Source organism: Labeo rohita, unplaced genomic scaffold, assembly GCF_022985175.1.
Source record: "Labeo rohita strain BAU-BD-2019 unplaced genomic scaffold, IGBB_LRoh.1.0 scaffold_76, whole genome shotgun sequence".
NCBI lineage: Eukaryota > Metazoa > Chordata > Actinopteri > Cypriniformes > Cyprinidae > Labeo > Labeo rohita.
Window position 1 is genome coordinate 546,606 of NW_026129700.1, and position 27,552 is coordinate 574,157.

The following is a 27,552-nucleotide window of genomic DNA, read 5'->3' on the forward strand; positions in this document are numbered from 1 at the left end:
TGCAGGAATGTCAACGATGTCACGTGGTGACTTAATTACACCATGATGTAAAATAGTATTTGGAACCACTGATATGAACAATTTTGAACTGGTTCTTGGACTGTTTGAAAGAACCGATTCGTGGAAATGAGTTGTTGACTTTCCATGACTACCTGCAGAGCATCAAATGAAGTTTTCGGGTTGTCAGCAAAGACTTATTGGTCAAGAATTTCAGCTAACTCGTTGAAAACCAACGCATCGACATTCCTTCACACCATTTCTGCCCGGATGGGCTATAGTGTTTCTGAACATGATCTGTCACAGCGTGGCGTTCCGCTGTTTAAACAAACACTTTCACCCTGGTTACAGTGGCCAGCACATCCTTTTTTTCCCCACATTTCTTCTGACACTCCAAAACACTATATCAGTGGATCCAGTAATTTCCCCATTCAGACCAAAGCAGCGATACAATTAGCAATAGGTCTGATAACTGAATCAAGACTTTAAAAAGCATTTTCCTTGCCTGAATAACCCATAGATTTGCTCTCAATCTTTGTTCAGAAGTTAAAAATCGGATATATCACTCGATGCCTCAATTAAAAATAAACGATGCATTTAGTGACTTGATGTTTAAACAATCAAAATCGCCTCAGGTGAAGTATAAGTAGGCCTACCTCCGAATGCTCTTCATCAAATGTGAAGCGTCGACCAAACTGTGAGACAATACTGCTCTCTGCTGGACTTAAAATCTGTAGTTAACGTTTTTCTTCTCTGTATACGATTTTAATCCTACAGGCACAAAAGGGTTGACTTTATAGTTGTACGGATTTTAAAGCAAACTAAACAACTGTTTTGTAGAACACATGCCGTAGCGTTTCATTTTCATCAATCAGTAGTAGAACCGATTGTGCTTTGACTGTTCTGTCCAATACATCTGCAGTGTTGTGGCGCCCTCTCCTGGCCAATGTTGAAGTCAGCGCTTCATACAGACTAAGATGCTCAGTGTAGTTTGACTTCTCAACGTTCGATTTAATAGCAAGGTATATTACCATATAAATCTTCCAAATACAAGTTCAACTGAGAAAAAAATGCATTTATGAAATATTGCAATACAGATTTAGTACAAACATGAAATAATGGAAAAAATAAACACTTTTGTATTCAAAAACTTGTGCAGAGTTATGTCCTCTCAAATATAAACAAAAGAGCTTATATTATGAATTCTATGTCGTATATTAACATTTTAGCATTTTGAAAACGATATATGCTTGTGTATATGCAGTTTGTGAGTTAGTGAACTTAAAGTCATTGCCGTTGTAAATACTGCTAACATAGGAAACTGAGAATTTTAGGATATTTATACAGAAAGAAAGTTGCACCATGAAATGAGGCTCTTGAAGTGCAGTTGTTTAACTTAATATATAAGTTCAACGAGAAAACCATCAAGTATTTGAGTCAATTTTTTGTTTGCTATCAATGTAAAAGAGACAAGCTTTTATCAATGAAAAATGAAGAATGAAATTTCGGAAGAGATTCCTCTCAGATCTTTTTAATCAACCATTAATGATAAGATAAAGACTCATTTGTGCCTTTAAGCGAGGCTTTTGAAATGTTTCTGTTTTATTCTATTGTTTTCTTGTTTGTTTGTTCTTAAAACCCCACTTTTGCCCCATTTCATGTCTGCTATCATATAAATATTAATTTGTTTTTACAGTATCAGCCAGATTACACGCACAAATACCATCCCTTTCGATATTCCTTGACATTCAAGAAACTAACCAAGATTGGCTAAGAGGTAACATAAGACAGAGATGTCAAACTGTCATTCTGAATGAGAAAGAGTGCAGTATTGTACAGGGCTGAGATAGAGAGCTGTAGTCGCTGAGAGGTCCTATAGTGTGCTTGTTCTCCAGTCTCGGAAAGGAGGAATCGCTGTGCTCCTCAAATTTCGTCTAGGTAGAGGGTCACACTTGCAGCCTCTCTCTCAGCAGGAAGAGGCACTGATCTTCTCTGATACTTCAAGATCTGATTTGGCGACAAGAAACCGGAGCCGTCCTCCCCCCAGACGAATCAAATCCACGGCACTGTGAGAGACAAAGCGGGATTCAAATGTCAGGGTTAAAAGAGCACATTTATATTGCAAAGGATCATGCCTGGTGAAAATGTTACGTTACCACATTGGTTGCAAGCATTAACTGCTAGCTGGTGATGTATATAGAGCACTGACCTCTGGTAGTCTGCTCCAATGAGACTGGTCCCATTCACTGCCAGGATTCTGTCACCAATGCAAAGTCGCCCATCTGCAGCAGCTGGTCCATCTGGAATCAGTGTCCTGATGTAGATTCCAGGAGAATTCAAAGGGGTGTGCTGTATATAGAGTGAATGAGAAAAAAAGAGACTTGTTTGGTGATATTTCTTAAAACAGAAAATTTGAAATCATAGTGAAAGCATCAGCTCCATCACAGTTCATAATATCCATCAGTATATGGCTTAAGTCATGATATAATGCAGCATAATTTTGCTAGATGTGTTTTTGGACACCTTTCAGTGAGGGGCGTTAAAGGACGTTTAGTTTTATCTAAAACAAAACGTGATTCTAGCTACATTTTATTACACTGCTTGTTGTATTGCAGCAGTTCAGAAATGAAATGTCCAGTGTTTTGTTCCCAACGCTCAGGGGCTAAAAGATATTCAGTTTTATCTGAAACAGATAATCATGAATCTGGTAATATTTTATTACGTTGACACTTGTACGTATAACGGCCGTTCTGAAGTCGTGCTAAAAGGTTAATGCTCGTGTTTAAAAACAGTCTACCACCTACACTCTAAACCTAACAGAGAGTGTTTAACAAAAAGCACAATGAAGTGAATACACATTTGTTGAAGCATCAGTGACATTATAGTTTCCTCCTCAAACCTTTTAGGTTTTTTTATTTATTTTTTTTTTTTATCGTGACTTGTGTTACATGAATCTTATACCCAAATGCACTGCATCGCAAGTGCATTACTGCACCAGGTGAGCTACTAAGCAAGTTTACTACGTTAGAAAAGCCATATTTATGGAGCTGGTTATGCGATGCAAAAGTCAAAATGATAGTTTTACAAATTAGTATACAAATTATGCGGAATGATAAAAGTGAAGTCATTACATAGTAAAAGAGCACAAATCTTAATTTGTGTTAAAAGCAATAAAATTTGTTGTTTTTTTATTACCATTAGTGTTAATTTCATGAACTGTATCAAACTACACTACCAGTCAAAAGTTTTTGAACAGCAAGATTTTTAATGTTTTTTAAGTCTCTTCTGCTCACCAAGCCTGTATTTATTTGATCCAAAATACAGCAAAATTATTAAAATTTTGAAATAATTTTACTATTTAAAATAACTGTTTTCTATTTGAATATATTTTAAAATGCAATTTATTCCTGTGATTACAAAGCTGAATTTTTAGCATCATTACTCCAGTCACACGACAGACATCCTTCAGAAATCATTCTAATATTTTGATTTGCTAATCAAAAAACATTTAGTATTATTAGTATTATGTTGAAAACAGAAGAGTAGAATTTTTTCAGGTTTCTTTGATGAATAGAAAGTTCAGAAGAACAGCATTTATCTGAAATATAAATCTTTTGTAACATTATAAATGTCTTTATCATCACTTTTAAACAATTTAAAGCACCCTTGCTAAATAAAAGCATTTAAAAAATAAATTTCAGATAAATGCTGATCTTTGGATCTTTCTATTTATCAAAGAATCCTGAAAAAAACTTAAACTTTTAAAATCAGCTGTTTTAAATATTGATAGTAATAATAATAATAATAATAATAATAATAAAACTGTTCTTGAAAAGCAATTCAGCATATTAGATTGATTTCTGATGGATCATGTGACACTGAAGACTGGAGTAATGATGCTGAAAATGTATCTTTGATCATAGGATTAAATTAGATTTTAAAATATATTCGAACAGAAATTTTATTTTACATAGTAAAACATTTCACAATATTACTGCTTTTGTAGTATTTTCGATCAAATAAACGCAGGCTTGGCTGAGCAGGAGATAATTCAAAATCTTACTGTTTAAAAACTTTTGACTGGTAGTGTTTGTTTTTTGATTTTTACAAAAATGTATGTAGAGGCACATTTTTCCATGCTGTGGTTTTGGTTTGGAGCAAATCTACAGTGTTATGGTTATAGTCATAGAACAATGACCACCAGTGTAAAATGTCAGCAATGCAGTGCTGCACAGACTCACAAGTCCATCGATAAGTCCCATTCCCAGGCCGTAAGGTCCTTTATCCAGGTCCACTACAAAGACGGAACAGATATCATCAGAGTTTGGGGCCAGATGAGAGACAGGGACAGGGAAAGGAAAACCACAACCACTCAAAGGGCCTGGAGTGGGGCAGGGATAAACAAACAACACACACAGGACTCAGTGTTCATTAGACGCACACACAGACTCTACACACAGTCGGGCCAATAAACAAAAACCAATATGTTCTCAATGGGCAAATGCATCTGCTGCACATGCAAACAAAGTTATTAAATGATGCAGAGAGTAAACACAGAAACAATACACACAGAAATCTGTGCATATGTTTATAAGAAATAAACACATGCATTCACACAAACTCATTCAAGTGAAATAAAAGAGATATACACAAATCAGACATGATTACATGTCTGTCATTTAATAATCAAAATGTGCAGACACGAACAGACTCATTCCTATGACAGTACATTTTCACATCTGCATTATGTTCCAGATCTGTTTAATATGTTTTCTTTTATCGCAATACCACAATTAAGGTTTTTTTTTTTTTTTTAATTGGTAATGAATTTAGTTTTGTCCTTTTTCCCCAACTATCCTCTTTTTCTAATGTGGTAATCTTTTGTAATATGTCTTTAGAAAAGTTTTGGGTGAGAAAACAGCAGCACTTCACTATTAAATCCAGTGTAAATTAATAAATACTAGTAAGAAAAAGTATTAGTAATGAATTTAATGAATTCTGTGATCAAATTCATTTTTACAGTATTACTTTGTTTATTTTTTATTTATATATATTTTTTAATTACATCCAGTTTGATAAATTGGTATGATAATTTAAAATATACCACAACATATCATTAAAATGGTATTTGTTGCCATCCAGTTTTAGGCTCTATCAATTATCCAGATAACTTAAAGTTTGAGATAAACTTTTTAAGTTCAAATAAATCACAAAGTGTTTTGTTTCACAAGCCATTAATTGATGGACTGAAGTCGTGTGGATTATTGTAATGTTTTTATCAGCTGTTTGGACTCATTCTAACGGCACCCAATCACTGCAGAGTATTCACTGGTGAGCAAGTGATGTAAATTTCTCCAGATCTGTTCTGATGACCATCTACATTTTGGACTACATATGTACTGTATAACAGGAATGACCCAAAAGACCAAATCTAGCAGAAAGAACACACACATCCACGACCCAAAAGGCGTTTTAGACTTGCCTTCAATGCCATTGCTGATGTAGCCATTGATTTTCTTGTGCTCTGGAGTTGAACGCATGCAACCATTGGACTTTGTGTGAGAGTGTGTATGTGTGTGCTCTTGTGAAGCATGCTCAGGGTAGTGGGCTGGATTGGACTGTGTGTTGGAGTGTATATACGTGTGTTCCGGATAGAGGGGCGTATTAGGTGGAGTCAGTATACAGGAAGAGTCTGTCGCTTGGGTTTGGTTGGCATAACGGATGCTGGTCCCGTTTCTGTAGTGAATGCTATGTGGCGGCTTGTCCCGGGGTCGTTCCTCGGCTCCAGCTCCCTCTCCTCTTCCCATGGAGGAGCCCCGCACCTCCCCTTCTCCCTCCCCACGCATAGGAGGTGCCGGATGTGGACTGGAGTGAGGCTGAGGAGGCTCACGCTGGAGAACCAAATTGCCATATTATCATCATTTTACTAATATCAATATGTTTGTTATCTCGGAGCAAAGCAGAAAAAAAGCAAAATAGTTTAATTTCTAAAAATGACCCTGTTCAAAAGTTTACATACACTTGATTCTTAATACTGTGTTGTTACCCGAATTATCCACAGCTGTTTTATTTTTTAGTGATAGTTGTTCATGAGTCCCTTGTTTGTCCTGAACTGTTAAACTGCCCACTGTTCTTAAGAAAAATTATTTAGGTCCAACAAATTCTTTCGTTTTTCAGCATTTTATTTATTTATTTTTTTTTACCCTTTCCAACAATGACTGTATGATTTTGAGATCCATCTTTTCAGACTAAGGACAACTTAAGGATTCATATGCAACTATTACAGAAGGTTCAAACACTCACTGATGCTCCAGAAAGAAAAACAATGCATTAAAAGCCGGGGGTGTAATTTTTGAACAAAATGAAGATGTGTACTTTTTTCTTATTTTACTAAAGTATCTTTTTTTTCATTTAGTGCTGCCCTTCAGACGCTACAGAAGATACTTGCATGTTTACCAGAAGACAAAATAAGTTAAATTTACCCTGATCTTCATATTCAAATGCTTTTAATGCACTGTGTTTCCTTCTGAAGCATCAGTGTGCTTTTGAACCTTCTGTAATAGTTGCATATGAGTCCCTCAGTTGTCCTCAGTGTGAAAAGATGGATCTCAAAAATCATACAGTCATTGTTGGAAAGGGTTCAAATACACAAAAATGCTGAAAAACCACAGAATTTTTTGTGACCTGAAGGATTTTTCTGAAGAACAGCAGGCAGTTTAACTGTTCAGGACAAGCAAGGGACTCATGAACAACTAGAACTAACAACTAGAGCAACTATTCAGGTAACAACACAGTATTAAGAATCAAGTGCATGTAAACTTTTGAATGGGGTTATTTTTATAGATTCAGCTATTATTGTTTCTTGTGGACTATATGTAAACATCATTTATGTGAAATATCTTATTCAGGTCAGTACTAAATAAAAAAAATAGCCTGCATTTTGTATGATTTCTCTTATTTTGGTAAAATAATTAACAAGGTGTATGTAAAGTTTTAACCTCAACTGTAAACGAATAGGATTAGCTGCCCTCTGCTGGAATTCATCAATACATTGGAGAAATTGTATTATGTTCATATTTTTTATTATCTCCCAGTGTTATAAAAAAGGTCTTTTGTTAAAGGGTGTTAAATATGGATGTGAATTTTGTTGATTTCAACTGCCTGAGTAGAAAAATAAATCAGCACTCTGGTGCAGAAAGAACTTGAACAGAATTCTGCCATATGGCAATTAAACTGATGACAGAAATAAATAAACAATGAAATAAGGCTTGGATAATCTTTAAACAATGTCGCAATACTGGAAAATTTGTAGCTTTTCTTTGTAGACTCACACATGGCCATAATTTAGCCGGCAGCTCCTAATTAAACAGTTAATCTTGTAATCAGATTAGGAACGACTCTCATGTCTAGAATTTAAATCGTAGTGTTTTAAGATACAGTCCTTAGGCTATTTCACATTTTTTAAGAATGACCAGCAAAAGCCAAGTGCTGAGAAATATATCATAATAATAAGCAATGTTGTTTGAGCAGCAAATCAGCACTTTAGAATGATTTTGTGTTTTGTAATCACAGGAATAAATTACATTTTTTAAAAAGAACATAGTTATTTTAAATAATAAAATATATTATATATATATATATATATATATATATATATATATATATTTAAAAAATAATATTTCACAATATGACTGTTTTTACTGTATTTTTTTATCAAATAAATGCAGCCTTGGTAAGCAAAATACACTTTTTAAAAGTAGAGAAGTTTAAAGAAGTTTAAGACAGTTTTGACCAGTATTGTTTTATTAGTATATTAAAAATATACCTGGACATCCTGACGGTCTGCACAGCCATTAGAAGGATGGGTCTTGGTACGAAGACCCCAAAGGAAATGTCGAACGTAAAGTAGTTGACGGTATATACTGTCCTCCACACTGTCACTCTCCAGGTCCACCTTAAATCCAGCACTCGGCAGCACAATAGGAGGGTGGTTCTCAAAACTCTCTAGTAGATCAACTATTGAAAAGATACACATGAATAATTTACACTAGAATGCACAAAGTCTCTGGAAATTAAATAGAATGAAATTTTTTGCATCTACCTGTTCTGTAGATATACGCCTCATCTTCACTGCTGGGTTGCCAGATTGGTAGAGGACCAAGCTCCGCCATGAGCTGGTACTGTGTGAGGATTCTATGTAGCTGGACAGGCTTCAGAGATGGATGCTCTGCACACAAAGCTTTCCAACTCATCTACAAACAAACACATATAATGTTTTATGGGGACATTATGGGGACATAGGTTTTTATACTGTAGAAACTGTATTTTCTATCCCCTTCCCCTAAACCTTCCCCTCCCACAAAACTTCCTTCAATTTTCGATTTTCAAAAAAAGATCATTCTGTATGATTTAAAAACTTGTTTCAAACACACAAACACAATAAAAATTAAGGCTACAGTACAAATTACAGTTGAGGATTTTTTTAGTTGTTTTGTTTCCCAAATTAGCTTTTAGTAATCAGTTCTTAAAATATTTTTTTTTCTCAGTGTGAAGAACCTTTTTCCACTATAAAGAAAGGAAATCATAATTTGAAGTTTTGAAAGTACAGTCAAGCTATTAAACTACTATGACATCTATTATCAATTCATTTTTTGATAATTTTTTTAATTATGTTTTTACTTTATTTACAACCAGAAGCTTATATTATCAGAGCAATATTAAAAGGATTTAAATAAAATAAAATAAAATGAAATGAAATAAAATAAAATAAAATAAAATAAAATAAAATAAAATAAAATAAAATAAAATAAAATAAAATAAAATAAAATAAAATAAAATATGCATGTATTTCCAGACTCAAATAAATCTTGATATATGAATTTGATATAAACCACATTACCTGGGAAAGCTGTTGTGGGGGTGTGGCCAGGATGCTCACAGCGCTACAGAATTTGGCAAAGAATTTCTGGGCGAGATGACTGTGTCCCGCCCCTTTAGCCCAGTCCAGTAGCATCTTCACACTAGCCTGGATCTGCAGAACCCGAGAACGCTGAAACCAGCCACGTGCGGGGCCTACAAAGACATCACCCATACGATTGTTAGGCAAAGGATGCATAGTACACTAAACAAACACTTTTCAGAATCATGACATGTAATAGTGTAATACTTGTAATAACATGAAGATCACAGTCACAACTGTAGTCACCATTTTTTACAGTATTATATGACACATTGTGTGAGTGTAAGTGGGTGTTTGTGTGTAAGACCTGCTCTGATCCTCTGTCTGTTATGACATAAAGAGGATTATGGGTGTCTGGAAAAATAATCTTCACCTGACCATGAGTAATGCACATATGTGCACACAAAAATGACATGTGTTTCACACCACCCTTTGAAAAAGGAAACTGGTTCTAGTTTTGCAGCAAGCAATACTAAAAAATGATTTTAAAAAGCAGCTACAGTGATTTAATATATCAGATTTGAACATACACTACTGTTCAATAGTTATAGGACGCATTAAATTGATCAAAAGTGACAGTGAAGACATGTATAATGTTACATTTATTTCTGTTTCATATAAATGCTGTTCTTTTGAATTTTCTAGATGAGTGAATGAATGAATGAATGAATGAACGAAAATTATGGTTTAATCAAGAATATTATGCAGCACAGCTGTTTTTCAACATTGAAAATAATAAGAAATTCTTTTTCAGCATCAATATTAGAATTATTTCTCTAAGATAACAGAAAATGGTTATTTTAAATTGTAATAATATACCATACTATTATACTTAATATGTATACTTACATTAATCTTAAAGTTAAGCAAGATTTTCAGTGAATAATGACTTCCAATCTTACATCTTGGAATATATGTGACCCTAGACCACAAAACCAGTCATAAGGGTCAATTTTTTTAAACTAAAATTTATACACATTGATGTATGGTTTGTTAGGACAGGAAAATATTTGGCCAAGATACAACTATTTGAAAATCTGGAATCTGAGGGTGCAAAAAAAATAAATAAATAAAAATATTGAGAAAGTCGCCTTTAAAGTTGTCCAAATGAAGTTCTTAGCAATGCATATTACTAATCAAAAATTATGTTTTGATATATTTACGGTACAAAATTTACAAAATGTCTTCATGGAACATGATCTTTACTTAATATCCTAATGATTTTTGGCATAAAAGTGAAGTTGATCATTTTGACCCATACAGTGTATTTATGGCTATAGCGACAAATATACCCGTGACACTTAAGACTGGTTCAGTGGTCCAGGGTCAAATAGTGCACAATTCTGCTATTGCTGTATTAGAAGAGCAGCCTGGAAATTCTGCTGAATATTTCTTGTCATGCACCATGACAAAACGAGACAATAATAAAGACATAATAAAGTTAATATTTATTCCCTAGTAAGAACCGATGGAGAAAGTCAACTGGCTCAGAGGTCAGAGCATCTTCAACACTAGAGGGCAGAAAAAATACTTTGTTCCAGTTCATCAGTTTCATTATTTGTAAGTCTTTCGCCCCTTTTTTTCTGCGTGCGATTGCTGACACCTACCGATGTCCTTTTGTTGCTACTAGCATGCTTAATAAAAATACATGACAGTAATATTTGAGAATGTATCTTGTGTCTTGTGTCTTGTGTGTATGTGCTATACACAGAAATCAAAGAACTTGATCTTGAACAAACCTTTATCGATGAGTTGATTAAAGAGTGAGACGTTGGTGAAGAAGAAGAGGTAGGCGAACATTTGACTCTGAATCTCTGAATGAACCTGGTACTGCTGCAGCAGGTCTGATGTAGTCTGAAACACACTCACCACTCTGCGAACTGCCTCTGGCATCACACACACAGCACACACACACACTCCAACAGCCCGCCGGCACTGCTCTGATGAAGACTCCGTCCCAAATGGGTTACAGTCCAACAGGCCTGGCAGCACAACATACAAGGTCTGAAATGTAAAGAAAAAGGCATTTGTTACTATATGAATAACCAGGCATATGCAGGTACACATTACACAGCACTGTCAATTTAATTATATTTTTATGGTGTGATTCTTTAAAAAATTTCGATAATGAAGCATAGTGTGTTCTTGTGGAGCCATCAGTGTTGTCATTCCTAGAGTCATTAGTCACATGGTAATTATGGCTCAGCTGATTGGCTCGAAAACTTTAAGCAAACTGAGATGCCGCAAAACAACAAGGCATCTTGTATCAAAGAATCACTGAAGACTGAAGAAGAATTACTGACAAATTTGATTGCAAAAAGACTTTCTGTGTATCAGTGTTGCCAAGTCTGCAACCCCAATCAAGTTACATTTAGCCCCTGGATTATGAACTGTATCAGGGGAACCATGCCAATTTTTTTTTTTGGGTATGTTACCCCCCAGAATGCAATGTTTACTGGGGGACCCCCCTCAAAACGCAAATGGGCTAGTTTTGAGCTAGTTTTGAGTAGCAGTTGGGCGGGTTTTGTTGTGAAAACCTGGCAACCCTGTTGTGTATGGATCTGCCTATAGTTTGGGATGGGTAAGACTTTTTAATGTTTTTGAAAGAATAATGTACACCAAAGCTGCATTTATTTAATAAAAATGAATAATTTTGTAAAATATTAATACAATTTAAATTAACTGTTTTCTATTGTAATATATTTAAAATGTAATTTATTCCTGTGATGCAAAGCTGAATTTTTAGTATCATTACTCCAGTCTTCAGTGTCACATGATCCTTCAAAAATCATTCTAATATGCTGATTTTCTGCTCAAAAACCATTTATGATTATTATCAATGTCGAAAACAGTTGTGCTGGAAACCACGATTATTTTATTTTATTTTATTTTATTTTATTTTATTTTATTTTATTTTATTTTATTTTATTTTATTTTATTTTATTTTATTTTATTTTATTTTATTTTTTATTTATTTTATTTTATTTTATTTTATTTTATTTTTCTAAAGTGTTTCAAGAACAGCATTTATTTGAAATAGATCTTATGCAATATTATGCCTTTATTAGTATTTCTTTCTTTCAAAAAAAAACAACTTTTTAAGTAATCTGACCTCTACATCCACTTCTTGTAATACATATTCAATGATTTACTCATCCAGCACAATAATGCAATGTCTTTGAATTATCTTTTCATTATTCAAAATGCTGATATTTAATTAACTTTAATTAATCCAGGAAATTAGCTGCAATATCATTACATAAATAATAAAGCAACTAAGTGAGTAATTCAATAAAATGAATTAAAAAAATAAAAATAAAACAAAAATAATTGACAGTCTACAAACAGAGAGTAGAATAAGGACAGGAGATTAGAAAGAAGACCTAAAGACATACAAGCACACCAGTGGCCACACACATTAAATAATTCATTCCCAGCAGCCCTGGTGACATCTTACAACGGTGGCGCCACACATAACATAACACCACCCTTTACCTTAGTGATGTAGTAAACACACTGCTGAAAGGTGTACATAATCACTTCCTCTAGTATGGTCATAGCTTCTTCGTTTGCTGATATTGTCGCTGAGAGGAGAGATTCTTTAGATCCCGCTGCAATAAGGAACAGAATAGAAAAAAATACAATTAGATACTAGATGCAGCATTTTATCTGTTTTTAATACTCTCTAATCCTCCTGTCTATTTAACTTTGTTTTTAATTTTGTCAGTATTGGCCCCTATAGACCCAGTTCTCAATTTGTCCATAGTTTGATAAAGATAAAGTCATACCTTTATCATCCATGAGCTCAATAGTCTGCATGTAAGCAGGTGATTTCTGCTGGATAAAATACAGTATTTCGATGGCATTTGACATCCAGAAGAAAATGAACTGGAGATCGGGTACAAGGTCTGAGATGCTGAGCAGCGACAGCGAGGCAGGATCTTGACTGTACAACCATAGAAAAAAAAAACACATTCATTGGTTCGATTCAGAATTAGTGACGGCCTATTCAGCACGGCATGACCTTAGAGTGTCACGCGTTCAAAGTGCACACATGTGCGTATTATAAGGCGTAACGTGATACTCACTGCTGAGCTTGCTTCTGTGCCAACTCCTTTGTCTTCTCCTGTGAGACACAGACACCGACGGCAATTAATGTCATCAAATTTTGAATAGCTTCACGTGGGAGGTATAATACCTTGGTATCGTTTCTACATTTTCAGACTTTTCTTTCTTGCTCTTTTCTTTGGCTGACGTTTGACCTTCTAAAATTGGATTTTAATAATTAATGCGTTTAAAGACAGTCATTAAATGCTTTAGGATAGTTTCATTGGGACTAGGTTCACAAATGATACAATTCAACTAATTTTGTAGTGTTCAAATCAACAAAGGCAAATGCATCTGTCAACAAGACAAAAGGGCATATGAGGTCACTTACAATACTGACCTTCACAGGAGAAAATCAATCATGGGTCATCTGGGATTTATCCTTGTTATGCCATGCTAAAGCTTTTGCTGTGCATTATGTAAATAAGAAACACACTTGCACTTGGATATTGCAAACATGCAGTTTTCAAAAAAAATTTGAAGTGTAACACTGTAAATCAATCACTGGAAAGTCATATGTGATAGAGGCAAAACATGCTTTGTTTGCCTTTCTGTCATTTTCATCTCCTGTACTGAAATACAATCAGCCTCAGTGACATGATATCGCCACAGTTGGAGGAATTGTGGGAAATGTAGTTTTATACAAGACTTTTCTCAAAGGTAATGTGCGTAATTTCCTAAAAGGTAAAATCAGTTGTTTTAAATGGTAGATCTGAATTTACACATTACAACATTATAACATTAAAATGCTTATTCATTTTGAGATTACATTTAACAGTATTTGTTTTATTTCATTTAAATACTAGAGTTTTTAAATATTAATTTTAAGTGAGCGTTAGATAATGACAATGGTAACCTTAATTTAAAAATATGGGATGATGAATAGAAATTACATTTACTCCCCTAATTGTTTGATATGGCATCAAATATTTATTGGTTTATGCACATGACAAAAGAGAGAGAACTAATTAGAACAGCTTGGCCACTATTTACAATGTGCAAACAAATTAATATGTTGTTGAATTCTTCATTCGTGGCCACAATTAATCGTGATTAATTGCATTCAAAATAAAAGTTTTTGTGTACATAATTATGTGTGTGTACTGTGTATATTTATTATGTATATATAAATACACACATGCATGTATATATTTAAGAAACATATGTTTATATATTAAATATATTTATATTAGGACTGGCAAACGATTAATCGCAAATTAATCACATACAAAATAAAAGTTTGATTTTGCCTAATATATGTGTGTGTACTGTGTGTAATTATTATGTATATATAAATACACAAAAAATAATGTATATATTAAAGAGAAATATGTTGTTTATGTACAAAATATTTTTTATTTATATATATATATATATATATATATATAATATAAATTCTATAAAAATGATAATAAATACATATACTTGTCAATATTTCTTAAATATGTACATGAATGTGCTTGTATTTATATATACATAATAATTAAGCACAGTACACACACATATATAAGGCAAACTCAAACTTTTATTTTGTATGCGATTAATCGCAATTAATCATTTGCCAGCCCTAATTTATATTAGTGCTGTCAAATGATTAATTACTATTAATCGCATCCAAAATATAAGTTTTTGTTTACATAATATATGTGTGTATACATAAATACACCCACACATACAGTAAATATTTAAAAAATATTTATATGTATTTACATGTATATATTTATATTCATATAATTTATGTTATATATATTTTTAATATATAAGCAAACGTTTTTCATAAATATATACATGCATGTGTGTATATTTATATATACATAATAAATACACACAGTATGCACGCATAAATTATGTAAATAAAAACTTTTATTTTGGATGTGATTAATCGCGATTAATCATTGCCCAGCACTAATAAATGTATTTTGTAGCAACATGATCTCTGAATATTATGCATCGCTACTTTTCTTGGAAATAAACCTACTTAACTAACTTTCATTGGCCTCTGCACATTAAATTGGGGTAGAAGTATTTTAACATGGAAAAACATTTTAAGTTGTTGATGTTAGTACTAACCCATGCTATGGTCTGAATCCTCTTGGCAATTTTCAGCAATAGTTTACCGAAGCTGCCAGGTGGAAATGTATTAGCTGAGTGCTTGATGCATAGACAAAGCAAATATGCTGGTGTCAGCTTGTGGTCATCTCCGCTCGGCTCAATAAGCGTCAGCACTCGGTTCACCAGCGCATCCTCGTGAGCCCGCTCAAATTCCAGCGCGAGCTTTCGTTTCTGTGCACCTCGCGCAGGAGCCTTAGTGCTGCGCCGAGACGCCACCGGTTCGTGCAATACGGCCCCACACATACGACATGCCTCTCCTTTCTCAGACACGCTCCCCGACTCGCTTTCGCATAGTCGTGCCAGTGCCCGAAGTCGAGTGAGAGTTTGAGCAGGAAGAGGTTTCGCACTTAATGGGTCTTTGTATAGGAAGATATAATGAGCACCAAAGGACAGCAAATCCCCATGACGTAGTGGAGTGGGACGCTCAATACGCATGAAGTTAACCAGCACATTGCCGTGGGCGACGGGCTCCAGAAGTAATCGCTGGTCCGAGGAAGAGCGCCGTTGAGGTGCACGGCGTATTCGGCAGTGAAGTGGAAGCACATCCGGAGATGACAGGCAGATATTTGGTCGTGCTGATGCTGTTTCCTGACCAACTGTGTGCTGCTCTCGATTCAACAGGTAAACCAGGCAATCCTGACAAATGAAAGCAAACCAGACATACATAAACAGGAATACAACAAGACGGGAGTAATAAAAAACCTTCAAAACCCCAAAAATGGCTTAAAAACACATTATGTGACTTATCAAATCAAAGTTAACCCTTTTTTTATGACGTTGTTTAGTATGCATTATTCAAATGTTTGGGTTGGGACACATTTTCTTTGTTTTTTTTGTTGTTGTTGTTGTTGTTTTAAGTCTATGCTCACTGAGGCTGTAATTCTTTACTGAAAAATAAAAAATACTGTAAAAATTGTAATTTTTTGAAATATTATTATCATTTAAAATAACTGTTTTCTATTTTATTATATTGTATAATGTAATTTATTTCTGTGATAACAAAGCTGAAATTTCAGAAGCCATTACGCCAAATCATTTGCATAGGCTAATCTGGTGCTCAAGAATATGATATACAGAATGGTACTTCCTTGATTGTTAAAAAGTTCAAAAGGACCACATTTATGAAATAGAAATCTTCTATAACATTATGCCTTCACTGTCACTTTTGATAATTTAATGCATTATCAAAAGTGCTAAACGACGGTGTTTTAGTGAATTCACAGCATTTAGATTGCATTCATTAGGCCTATTTGTAATGCGCCAGCCACCCAATAATAGCAATAAGCTTTGTGCTTTTGGTACTTTTAATATAAAAGTCTCAGCTTTCAAAATCTGTGTTTTATAGCAAAATACAAACAATGTGTCTTGCAATAATGTGTTTTTCTGTGGCAGGACAGATCGGTGTATTCATGTCAATCAATCATCTTTTCGATTACAATGAGACACTTGTTTCATAGTGTTTTCTTTCGTGAAAATTTCACCACCTACTCCACACGTTTTTAATTAAAAACAACAAAAAACTTTCTAAAGGTTGACGTGGACTCCAACTTGTTAACATAAATTATACTGTTGTCTTTTCTGAGGTATATAAGTGACTATTCGCAAGCTGTTTATAATAATAATAATACTCAACATCTTCCATTCATTATTTGTAGCACACCAGCCACACAGTAATCGAAATCATTTTGTCATTTATTGCTTTTAATATAACACAGCTAAGCTTTTAAATTCTGTTTTATATCTCCCGGTGCTCCCAATCTGGACCATTTGTGTGCGTGATAGGCCAATATACTCTCAAAATATTATAACTTTAATCTCGTAATCGCTACAACTTAATTCCTGTAATTTTGACTTTATTCTCAAAATATTTTGACTTTATTCTCGAAACGTTTAGACTTTATTCTTATAATTTTAACTTTATTGTTGAAATATTTTGACTTTATTTTTGAAATATTTTGACTTTATTCTTGTAATTTTGACTTTAATCTCGTAATCATATATTTTTTTAACGTGGCACTGAAACGGCATCGTAAAAATAAATAGTATTAATATATTAAAAAAAATATTTACTGACCCCAAACATTTGAACAGTAGTGTATAGATAGATAGACAGATAGATAGATATTTATAGGTGATTTTTGCTTTTACCTGTTGGTTGTACCCTTGAAGCAGCAGCAAGTGTGGTGATTGGTAGAGAGAGTGTTTAACTCCACCCCCATCTCGTTCTTTACGGGTCTCTGCGTCTCGTGCCGAGCGTGTTCTGATTGGTCCTGGGAGGGTGGAGTAGTACCGTTTAGGTTCCTCACCAGGCAGACCCACCAAATTAAGGCTGGTTTCACTGAGGCTACGGCAAAATGAGGAGCCGTGCTGGAGCGTCATTGTTCCTTTAGCACGGTTTCTTTGTAGCTTCCTTGCTTGAGCATTGATATCTGTCAGGGGAGAGAACACCACTTAGATAATCGTGACTCATTGTCAGCAGCCACAAACTAACCTTATGGGGTTTAATTGAACAAATGAGCTTAACAAAAGAAACTGATTCAAAATTGACTGTTCAAAAATAAATAAATAAATAAATAATAATATAACTGGAAATATCCTAAATTACATTCAACCTTAATTTGTGTTATCTGTTAGTAAAAGGTTCCAGTGATCTTGAATCAGGATAATACATCCAAAATAAGTATATTTAAAGAATAAAGAACAACTATGCACAAAAAGGAGTGAATATGGAGGTGAAATGCAAAGCATAGTAAAGATAAACATTTCAGGTTTTATGCCATGCTATGTACAGTAACCTCAGTTTAAACAAAACTATTTTATGACATGGAATATAGTGCATAATTCATATTGACTAATTTTATGGTACATTTGGTGCTTTTTTGTAATATCTGAGCTCGCATCCCCAGTGTAAACACTGCAAAAACATTTTATTTTTTTGTTTCACAAAAGAAAATCAACTCATACATTTTTCGAACAACATTTTTTTTTTGGATAATTAAAAATATGGTTCATTAGTTAACATTTAACATAACATATTAGTTAACATGAACTAAAAATGAACAATACTTCTACAGCATTTATTAATCTTAGTTAATGTTAATAACAACATCTACTAATGCATTATTAAAATCACAAGTTATGTTTGCTAACATTAGTTAATGCACTGTGAACTAACATGAACAAACATTGACTGTATTTTTATTAACTAACATTAACAAAGATTAATAAACAGTGTAATAAACGTATTGTTCATTGTCAGTTCATGTTAATTAACACATTAACTAAAGCTAACTAATGACACCTTGTAAAATGTTACAGATAAACTAGCTCTTTAATATGACCTTGGCAAAAAAGATACTACATTTTTTTAGGCCCAAACTATAAATTCTGTATTCATATTATTCATATCTATATATTACAGTTATGCATTTAGCACATGCTCATGTGACACTAAAGATTATTACTGTTATTTTGATCAAACAAATGCAGTCTTGGTGAGACTCGTAATTATTTCCAAGAAATTCAGAATTGTACAAATTGAAAATATTTTCAAGATTTTACATTAGAGTTTGCATGTCATGGTTGAAGGCATGCATCTGAATTCAAATTGAAAAGAAGGCAGCAATGAAATCAAATATATAGGGACATGATAAAGTAAGAATATAATATTCTTGTCCTATAGGGACATGCAATGAGGGATATGACTAATAATTGCATAGGGAGTAGTAAATGGTTGTATAATGCTGGGTATAGGAAGTTAACATTTGACTGGTGCATGAAGCAATACGGTAAATTATGGGTCTGCAAAGTAATGGTATTGTATATGGAGGTGGGGCTGGTGGTTGACACCATACCTGAGGACAGTCCCCACCTTTAACAATAGTTGTACAGGGCTGTATCAAACGCCAGCCCCGGGGGGAGCTCCGATGGCATCTACCATGCCCGCTTCTACTCAAGGTTGCAGATAGCACAGGGGAGTTTGTGTGGGTCCCTGGGCATGGGTGAACACCACAACAAATATAAATCACCAACAGTATGCACATAATTCAATTCATTCACTCAAGTAAGCAAATTATTCCATTATCCACCATGTGTTCTTGTGATGCACAGTAGCATAGATGTTGAATCTGAGCTCATATTTAATGCCGAATGCACTCTAATAAATATGAATGGTGTTAATTGGCATCTATAGTTCCATGAAGAACCTTTAACATCCATTGCACAAAAGCTTCTTCATGATGGAAAACGTTCTTCAAAAATGTTCTTCAAAGTAATCTTCACACTAGTAAAAAATGGTTCTTTTAAGAACTGTTTACTTAAAGGTTCTTCCATGGCACCGTTGTGAAAACCCCCTTTTGGAACCTTTGTTTTTTAGAATGTAGCAGTTCATTTGATTTTGATTCTATAATAGATTCTTCAATGATTTAAAATTTTAGATACTGGAAGCAAAAAACAACAACCTGGGGTTGATGTAACATCAGCTATTTGTTATTCCAGAAACTATTGATATAGAAATGAACTGGAAGAGTTAAATTTAAATATCGTTGAAATCCTGAAATGGCGCTACTGCAGACATAACTGCCAATCCAAACCTGCTATAAAACGTGCATGTGTTGCTAAATACCTCAACACTATCCATGAACCCCCAGTAGCATCTGTCACCAAGTAATATGTTTTTGTGCAGATGGTGGTGGTGACTTGCAAATGTAATCCCTCACCCCTTTTCACCTTTACTCATCTGTGACCTTCATAAACCCTTGATCCAAATGCCTTCACCTTCTTAACCATTACTGCCCTTTTTATTGACTGCGAAAATCACTAGACACATTTATTTTGGGGCCTATCCCCAAATAGGCCTGTGACATTTTCATTAATTAAAATGCAGTCACATGTAGACAAGAATGACAATAACTGTGTATATACAACATGTACCCCTTGAGAAATTATGAACCAAATTATGAACAGTACCAAGCTTACAATAATTGGGAAAATTCCCAGGATTCCATAATGCATTACTTGAGCAGATGACTCTTCTAACAAGTAAGACTAACTGGAGCTTCTCGTTACACAAACCAGACTCGTTTTAGAGCTAACTAGATGCAGAGTGACCTTAAAGGGCCTGTTGGAAAGAATGGTTTTTAATAAAAGTTGGGCGTCTATGTGGTAAAACAGGCTTTTTTTTTTTTTTAAATCGCTGCTACATGACTACAGAAAAAGGGCTGTGGCAAATTAAGACAGGAAAACTTCAACACTCATAATGCACTGGGTTTGATCCAAATTACTGTGAACAGGGATACAAAATGTGGAAGTACGATCTGTAGTTTTTACAAACGCCCTGAAACTGAAATCTCAAATGTCTGCTGAATGATGTGGAACATCATCATTTGACCGACTGTTTCTGACAAGAAAATGGGGATTACTTGGTTTACATTATAGAGAAAAAGTACAAATTGTTCATTTACACATATATATTGTATATAAACTATGAATATTGTAACAACACAAGGTTGAATAACTATGATGTAACAATTCAAAGCTAGTTGAAAATCAACAAACTAACCTGGAATCAAAATTAGGACTTTTATTTAAAGACAATTATAAATAGTTCTGCATGCTCCTAAATAAAAATGTTTTGCATTTTAGAAATAAAAGATACACTACCAGTCAAAAGTTTTTTAACAGTATTATTTAATGTTTTTAAAAAGAAGCCTCTTCTGCTCACCAAGCCCACATTTATTTCGGTAATATTGTGAAATATTTTTACTATTTAAAATAACTGCTTTCTATTTGAATATATTTTAAAATGTAATTTATTCTTGTGATTAAACACTGAATTTCAGCATCATTACTCCAGTCTTCAGTGTCACATGTTCCTTCAGAAATCATTCTAATATGCTGATTTGCTGTTCAAGAGACAATTTTTAGAATGATTGTTATAGAAAGAAATTATAGAAATTAATACTTTTATTTAGCAAGGATGCTTTAAATTGTTCGAAAGTGATTATAAAGACATTTGTAATGTTACAAACAATTTCTATTTCAGATAAATGCTGTTCTTCTGAACTTTCTATTTATCAAAGAAACCTGAAAAAAATCTACTCAGCTGTTTTAAACAACAACAACAACAACAATAATAATAATAATAATAATATAGAATATTAGAATGATTTCTGAAGGATCATGAGACTGCAGTATTGATGATAAAAATTCAGCTTTGAAATCACAGAAATAAAAAAAGAAACTTTTTTGCTGTACTTTGGATCAAATAAATGCAGGCTTGGTGAGCAGAAGAGACTTCTTTAAAAAACATTAAAAACCTTACTGTTCAAAAACTTTGAAAGTACAACCACACAAAGAGACCAACATACACATGCATTCTCTCCACCCCACCAGGACGAAAAGCAGTTCAACCTGAGGATAAATTATCCTGAGTAATGCGCCTGCTGATATTGATTTAACTTCCACCCTGTGTTTTGGCTCAATGGCCACCTTGTTGAATTTGTAATTTAGTACAACAGCATCCAGGCACAAACAGAAAGAGAGAGACAGAGTGAGAGAGAGAGAGAGAGAGAGAGAGAGAGAGAGTTGCATGGCAGTGTTATGACTAGTCTGCAATAAAATAGCACAAATAAAATAGTGAAACTGAGACCTCAATTCAACTACTGGAGACCGGCCATACTACGGCAGACCCAATCGTGCATTTATCTCTGGCACCTGGCATTAGTAAACCTGAGCAGCCCTGAACATTAAAGAACAATTAAGATGTAGCGGCCATAATTGTAGCACCACAGTGCTGATAGTGGTGATACATTCAACACAACTCTTATCTCCAGCTATCAGCACTTAAGAGTGATGTGGCAGCAGATTTTAAGCTTCTGTTTTGCAAATGTGAGTGATCAAATGTTTAGAAACAAGATTAGAATTCATACATTTTTATTTGAATCTTAATAATGTGATTAGTCTGGAAGCTAACAATTATCTTAAAGGGATAGTCATTTCAAAAATGAAAATTTTAAAGCCATCCTAGGAGTATATGACTTTCTTCTTTCAGACGAATGCAATCGGAGTTATATAAAAAAAAATGTCCTGCATCTTCTAAGTTTTATAATAGTAGTGAATGGCTGTTGAGATTCAATAGTCTAATTTAAGTCCAATAAAGTGCATGCATCCATCATTAAAAAAAAAAAAAAACACACTTGTGTGCTTTTACTCCTTTTTTGCTCTGCTGAACTGGATTTTCCTGTTTCAGTTAATTAGAAAATATACTCACACAACAAAAACGTCCTCTGCTGAGCATATGTTACTCAATGAATGCTTTTGTGCATTACCTGCAGTGACTGTGTCCTTCTCTTTTGCTGCCAGTTCCTCAACCTCGGCTCTTCTTCTGAGCTCAAAGCGACGAGAGTAACCCTCCTTTGGCTTCCAGAGGTCCTGCAAGAGTAGGGGTTTCTCATTGTTTCCTAACGCCCGTAGGCACTCAGTCCGCCACCGTCGATCTGGGCCCTCAAACCGTCCAATCACGTCACATAACACGTAGCTACAGGCCGAGGCCTTGTTTAGAGAATAGCGCTCAAGCGCCTCTTTGATCAACTCCTGGGCACTGGAACGAGGTGTGGCGAGAACGCTTTTGTAGTTAGCGCCAGCGCTGATTTCATCACCAAATATCTTCAAGACACCCGGTGCAGATGATTGGGTGGACAGCTCAGATGGATCGTCCCGTACCTGCTCGGGTAGGTCGGTCACAGAACGACGATCCCGATAGCTTAGTGTCCGGTACAGAACCTGTGTAAAAGTGCGACTCTGACGCTTCAGGCGGTTCTTGGATGGCAGAGACATGCTGGCTGATGAGGAACCGTAGAACATGGTGCCAGAACTTGCATTTGGTTAAAAACTCCTAGAACTGAGAAAATGACAAATTGTAACAACCGGTAACAGAGAACTGACAAGTCTCTTGAGTTTTGATATATATGTATAGTTAAGGTCAAAAGTTTACATACACCTTGCAGTATCTGCAAAATGTTAACTATTTTACCAAAATAGGAACGATCATATAAAATGCATGTTATTTTTTAATTTTGTACTGACTTGAATAAGATATTTCACACAAATGACGTTTACATATAGTCCACAAGAGAAAATAATAGCTTACATACACTTGATTCTTATACTGTGTTGTTATCTGAATGATCCATAGCTGTGGTGTGTGTTTTCTTGTTTGTTTGTTTGTTTGTTTGTTTAGTGATAGTTGTTCATGAGTCCCTTGTTTGTCCTGAACAGTTGAACTGCCTGCTATTCTTCAGAAAAATCCTTCAGGTCCCACACATTCTTTGGCTTTTCAGCATTTTTGTGCATTTGAACCCATCTGTATTTGAACTGAGGGACTCATATGCAACTATAACAGAAGTTTCGAATGCTCACTGATACTTTAGAAGGAAACATGATGCGTTAAGAACTGGGGGGTGAAAACTTTTTTGATTTTGAAAATCAGGGTAAATTTCACTTATTTTGTCTTTTGTCAAACATTTAAGTAGCTTCTGAAGTGCAGTACTAAATGAAAAAATATATTTAGGCAAAATAAGAAAAATGTACACATCTTCATTCTGTTCAAAAGTTTTCACCCCCGGCTCTTAATGCATCGTGTTTCATTCTGGAGCATCAGTGAGCGTTTAAACCTTCTGTAATAGTTACATATGAGTCCCTCAGTTGTCCTCAATGTGAAAAGATGGATCTCAAAATCATACAGTCATTGATGGAAATTGTTCAAATACACAAAAATACTGAAAAACCAAATAATTTGTGGGACCTGAAGGATTTTTCTGAAGAACACAGGGCAGTTTAACTCTTTAGGACAAACAAGAGACTCATGAACAACACAGTTACAACACAGTATTTAGAATCAATATATGTAAACTTTTGAACAGGGTCATTTTTATCAATTCAATTATTATTTTCTCGTGGACTACATGTAAATATCTTCTATGTGAAATATCTTATTCAGGTCAGTACTAAATAAAAAATAACATGCATTTTGTATGACCCCTCTTATTTTGGTAAAACATAATTAACATTTTGCAGATTCTGCAAGGTGTATGTAAACTTTTGACCTCAACTGTATATATGAATATATAATACAAAAGTTTACAAACAAAGTTTAGCTACCAGATAGTCTAGATATGCAATAAGTTACAGTATAATAAGCTTCTAATCTAATTTCAGCTCTACAATCTGATATTGGTTACAGTACTGTACAACCAAAGATATAGATGAGTTTAATATAGACACACACCTAGATTCAGAAAGACAGACAGAAGTAGACAGGATGGGCAAGGCTGAATTTTTGTGCAAAGCAAACAAGGATGTTGCCAAGTATATGATGGAAAACACAGTTTGCTGGAAACTATGAGGAACAGTTCTGGGCAGCTATGATACAATCATCCGCAATATTTAATATTTCATTAATCCATTTACATTACTTTAGAAAACTAAAACATTTCATTGTGTAATGATTAGAGACATATGGGTGATTAGATAGATAGATAGATAGATAGATAGATAGACTGCAGAGATTAGTGTCTCCAATGCTGCAGACATGAGAAACACCTTCTAACAGTGTGTGTGTGTGTGTGTGTGAGAGAGAGAGAGAGAGAGAGAGAGAGAGACTGCATCAGCTAAAATCCCCACTACTCGGCAGTCTGAACGAAGACCATCTGCTCGTGCGTGAAAATACTTCACCGTGCGCTCCTGACGCCTATTCATAAACTGCATATAGTTGACATGCTGCCCTCATTTAAATAATCTATCAGGTACTGCGTACGTCTAAACTACTCATTCGCTCCCTGTTTTGCATCCTCCTGTTATGCGCACAATTATTTAAACCGTTTTATGATCCTTAAAGGTACAGAACATTAAATGTGAATGAATAATTTAACCTTCATCAACATTTTACACTGTACTGAAATATAACTACGCGTGCATAAGATCAGCACTTTATACCTGACGTACAATACATAAAGTTTAATTTTTGTCCTTTAAAAGACTTACAAAAACATCAAACACAAGGTTGCAGGATATGTCTTACCTGCCAGGCGCGTTTTATTCCCCGTTTGCTGAAGAGACGCTCATTTGGAGGCATTAATTTTACAGAAGCGCGTCGGGCTACTGCGGGTCTCCACTAGCAACGGCGCGAGCCAACAAAGGCACCTGCTCGCGAGTCCTAATCCGCTTGTGCGTCTTAACGGGGCTCCGCCAGCCAGTCTCAGAGCTCTGATCCCTCACAAGCCGCCCGTTTGACTCCTATTATTGACATTTGCCAGTATTTCTTCTTGTGCATGTGTTAAATGAGCTCTACGGGCCGGTGGGATACAGTTTAGGTCCGCCCAGTCACTGTCATGGAATGCGACAACGTCTACCTGTACAGTAATAGTGAGGTGTCAAACATATATCAATATTGAGAAATCTATTGTTAGTATGTTCGGAATGATTTACCTGCTGGTTTTATTTTCCGCCGCTTTTCTTGTGTAGTCGTTGGAGCTGTTTGTCCCTTTTCCCCTTCTTTTATTTGCCCGTCTCCACTGGCTACACTATAGTCTGCACGCTTCGGCGTCTGCATTCCCTGAGCCGACTACAGCCGGAAAAATCCGAACCGAGAACTTGAACCTCTCGCGTATTGTTACACTTGCAATGTATAGTAGCATATAGATGTTTAGGCAGGCGGTATGCTTAAAAACAAGGCTGTATTTGGACAGACATGCAGTCGGTTGAACCGGTCGTAATGTTTTTCAACTTTGCTGTCGATCGTTGAGAGAAAAATCTGGAAAACCTGTCGTGAAATTTAGACATGACAGTACAACCCACTACATGAAGGGACTGTAGGCTACATCTATTCCTCACTGCCTCGTTTTCATTCGCGAAAATTAAAAATGGCGTTTTACTTGACTATCGGTCAATATAAATATTTTAAAATAAACATAACTACTGATCAAGGTTAATTCAGTGTTGATGTAATGAACTGGTTAATCGTCTACAACACATTTCTGAACTAGAGGGGCCCTTGTGAAAATGAAGTGTGCTTAATTGTATTTAATATACACCTGTAGTGCACTTCAAATCTTAGAAGTATATAACAGAAATAAAAGCCCATGAGTATATTTAAAAAGAGTAAACACACTTCAGTACACTTTTATAAAGTGCACTTTATGTCAAAGTACAAGTTTTACCTTTTAAATCATGTTTTAAAGAAAAAGCATTCACTTTATGTGTGACTAACAATACTAAACCATATGTAATTATGATTTTAGCTGAATTTTCATTGAATACATTTAAAGTTAATATATTTCAAATGTCCTAAACTGCAACTTCATCATTGCAAATGTGTACTTACAAACATATTTACATAGTACATGACATACAAGTTTCAAAAGCAATGATAGTAATTTATACTTTAGTTTACCGTAAATGCTTGTCAGTACATTCAGCAGTTGCCTAACCAAATTTAAACAATAGAATATTTATGAGACAATAGAATTAGGTAAAGATGTACTGTAAGTGGGATTAATAAGCACTATTAAACTCATCTAATTGCATGTATTATAAATGTAAACTATAATACATTTCATATAAATGCAAATAACATGCAATAAACTTACACTTCAGTACATTCTTTAACTGCATGTGACCCAGGACCACAAAACCAGTTACAAGGGTCATTTTTTTTTTTTTTTTTTTAAATTGAGACTTATACATGAATGCTGAATAAATGCAGTGCTGCTGATGTATGGTTTGTTAGGATATGACAATATTTGGCCGAGATACAGCTATTTGAAATCTGGAATCTGAGGGTGCAAAAAAAAAAAAAAAAAATCTAAATACTGAAAAAATCGCCTTTAAATTTGTCCAAATGACGTTCTTAGCAATACATATTACTAATCAAAAACTAAGTTCTGATATATTTACGACAGGAAATTTACAAAATATCTTCATGAAACATGACTTTACTTGATATCCTAATAATTTTTGGCATAAAAAGGAAGTGACAATTTTGAGCCACACAATGTATTTTTGGCTATTGCTGCAAATATACCCGTGCTATGATTGTTTTTGTGGTCTAGGGTCATATATGATTCTACTCTCTCTACACTTATTTTCACGAAGAGGACCTAATACATTCACAAAAAAATGCCACACTGGTTAATAAAATGTCATTGCAAAATTAGAATATACTGTACCTTTTGGTGTCACTGTGCAAATGCATAGCCTAGTTCAGCTCTACTGAGCTATATTCAGATGGCTATGATCCATATTTATCTACTCGCTGTTTCAGAAAAAATAAGGAGAGAACACCCATACTCTGAAAAAGAACACTCACATTCAGAACAATT

The 27,552-nt window shown here is 34.5% G+C and overlaps 1 protein-coding gene across 4 annotated transcripts; it reads right to left on the bottom strand.

The window, feature by feature from the left end:
• Window positions 1-987: 987 nt before the first annotated feature.
• Window positions 988-27,419, bottom strand: radil (Ras association and DIL domains). Of its 4 annotated transcripts, XM_051104613.1 has the most exons (18): window positions 27,400-27,419; window positions 25,661-25,796; window positions 25,254-25,584; window positions 22,504-23,075; window positions 19,047-19,166; window positions 17,324-17,604; window positions 15,134-15,811; window positions 13,045-13,082; window positions 12,745-12,902; window positions 12,452-12,567; window positions 10,696-10,960; window positions 8,897-9,069; window positions 8,099-8,249; window positions 7,823-8,013; window positions 5,480-5,888; window positions 4,239-4,378; window positions 2,207-2,346; window positions 988-2,063 (listed from the first exon to the last, which is right to left on the bottom strand). In XM_051104613.1, the coding sequence occupies exons 4-18, from the start codon at window positions 23,036-23,038 to the stop codon at window positions 1,964-1,966; spliced, it is 3,495 nt and encodes a 1,164-aa protein (XP_050960570.1). In that variant the 5' UTR covers window positions 23,039-23,075; window positions 25,254-25,584; window positions 25,661-25,796; window positions 27,400-27,419; the 3' UTR covers window positions 988-1,963. The 4 variants fall into 4 exon arrangements, with proteins under 4 accessions (XP_050960570.1, XP_050960571.1, XP_050960569.1 ...); XM_051104614.1 differs by lacking the exon at window positions 27,400-27,419 and having other exon boundaries at window positions 4,239-4,291; window positions 25,661-25,845; XM_051104612.1 differs by lacking the exon at window positions 27,400-27,419 and having other exon boundaries at window positions 25,661-25,845.
• Window positions 27,420-27,552: the final 133 nt, after the last annotated feature.

What these genes read in the sequence shown, in the direction of transcription:
- radil (XM_051104613.1), bottom strand. Translation starts at nt 23,038, where the DNA reads ATGTTCTACGGTTCCTCATCAGCCAGCATGTCTCTGCCATCCAAGAAC. An exon ending in GCACAGAAGCAAGCTCAGCA is followed by an intron (nt 12,903 to 13,044) that starts GTGAGTATCACG and finishes ATGGTTGTACAG; the next exon opens with TCAAGATCCTGCCTCGCTGT. An exon ending in TGAGCTCATGGATGATAAAG is followed by an intron (nt 12,568 to 12,744) that starts GTATGACTTTAT and finishes TCCTTATTGCAG; the next exon opens with CGGGATCTAAAGAATCTCTC.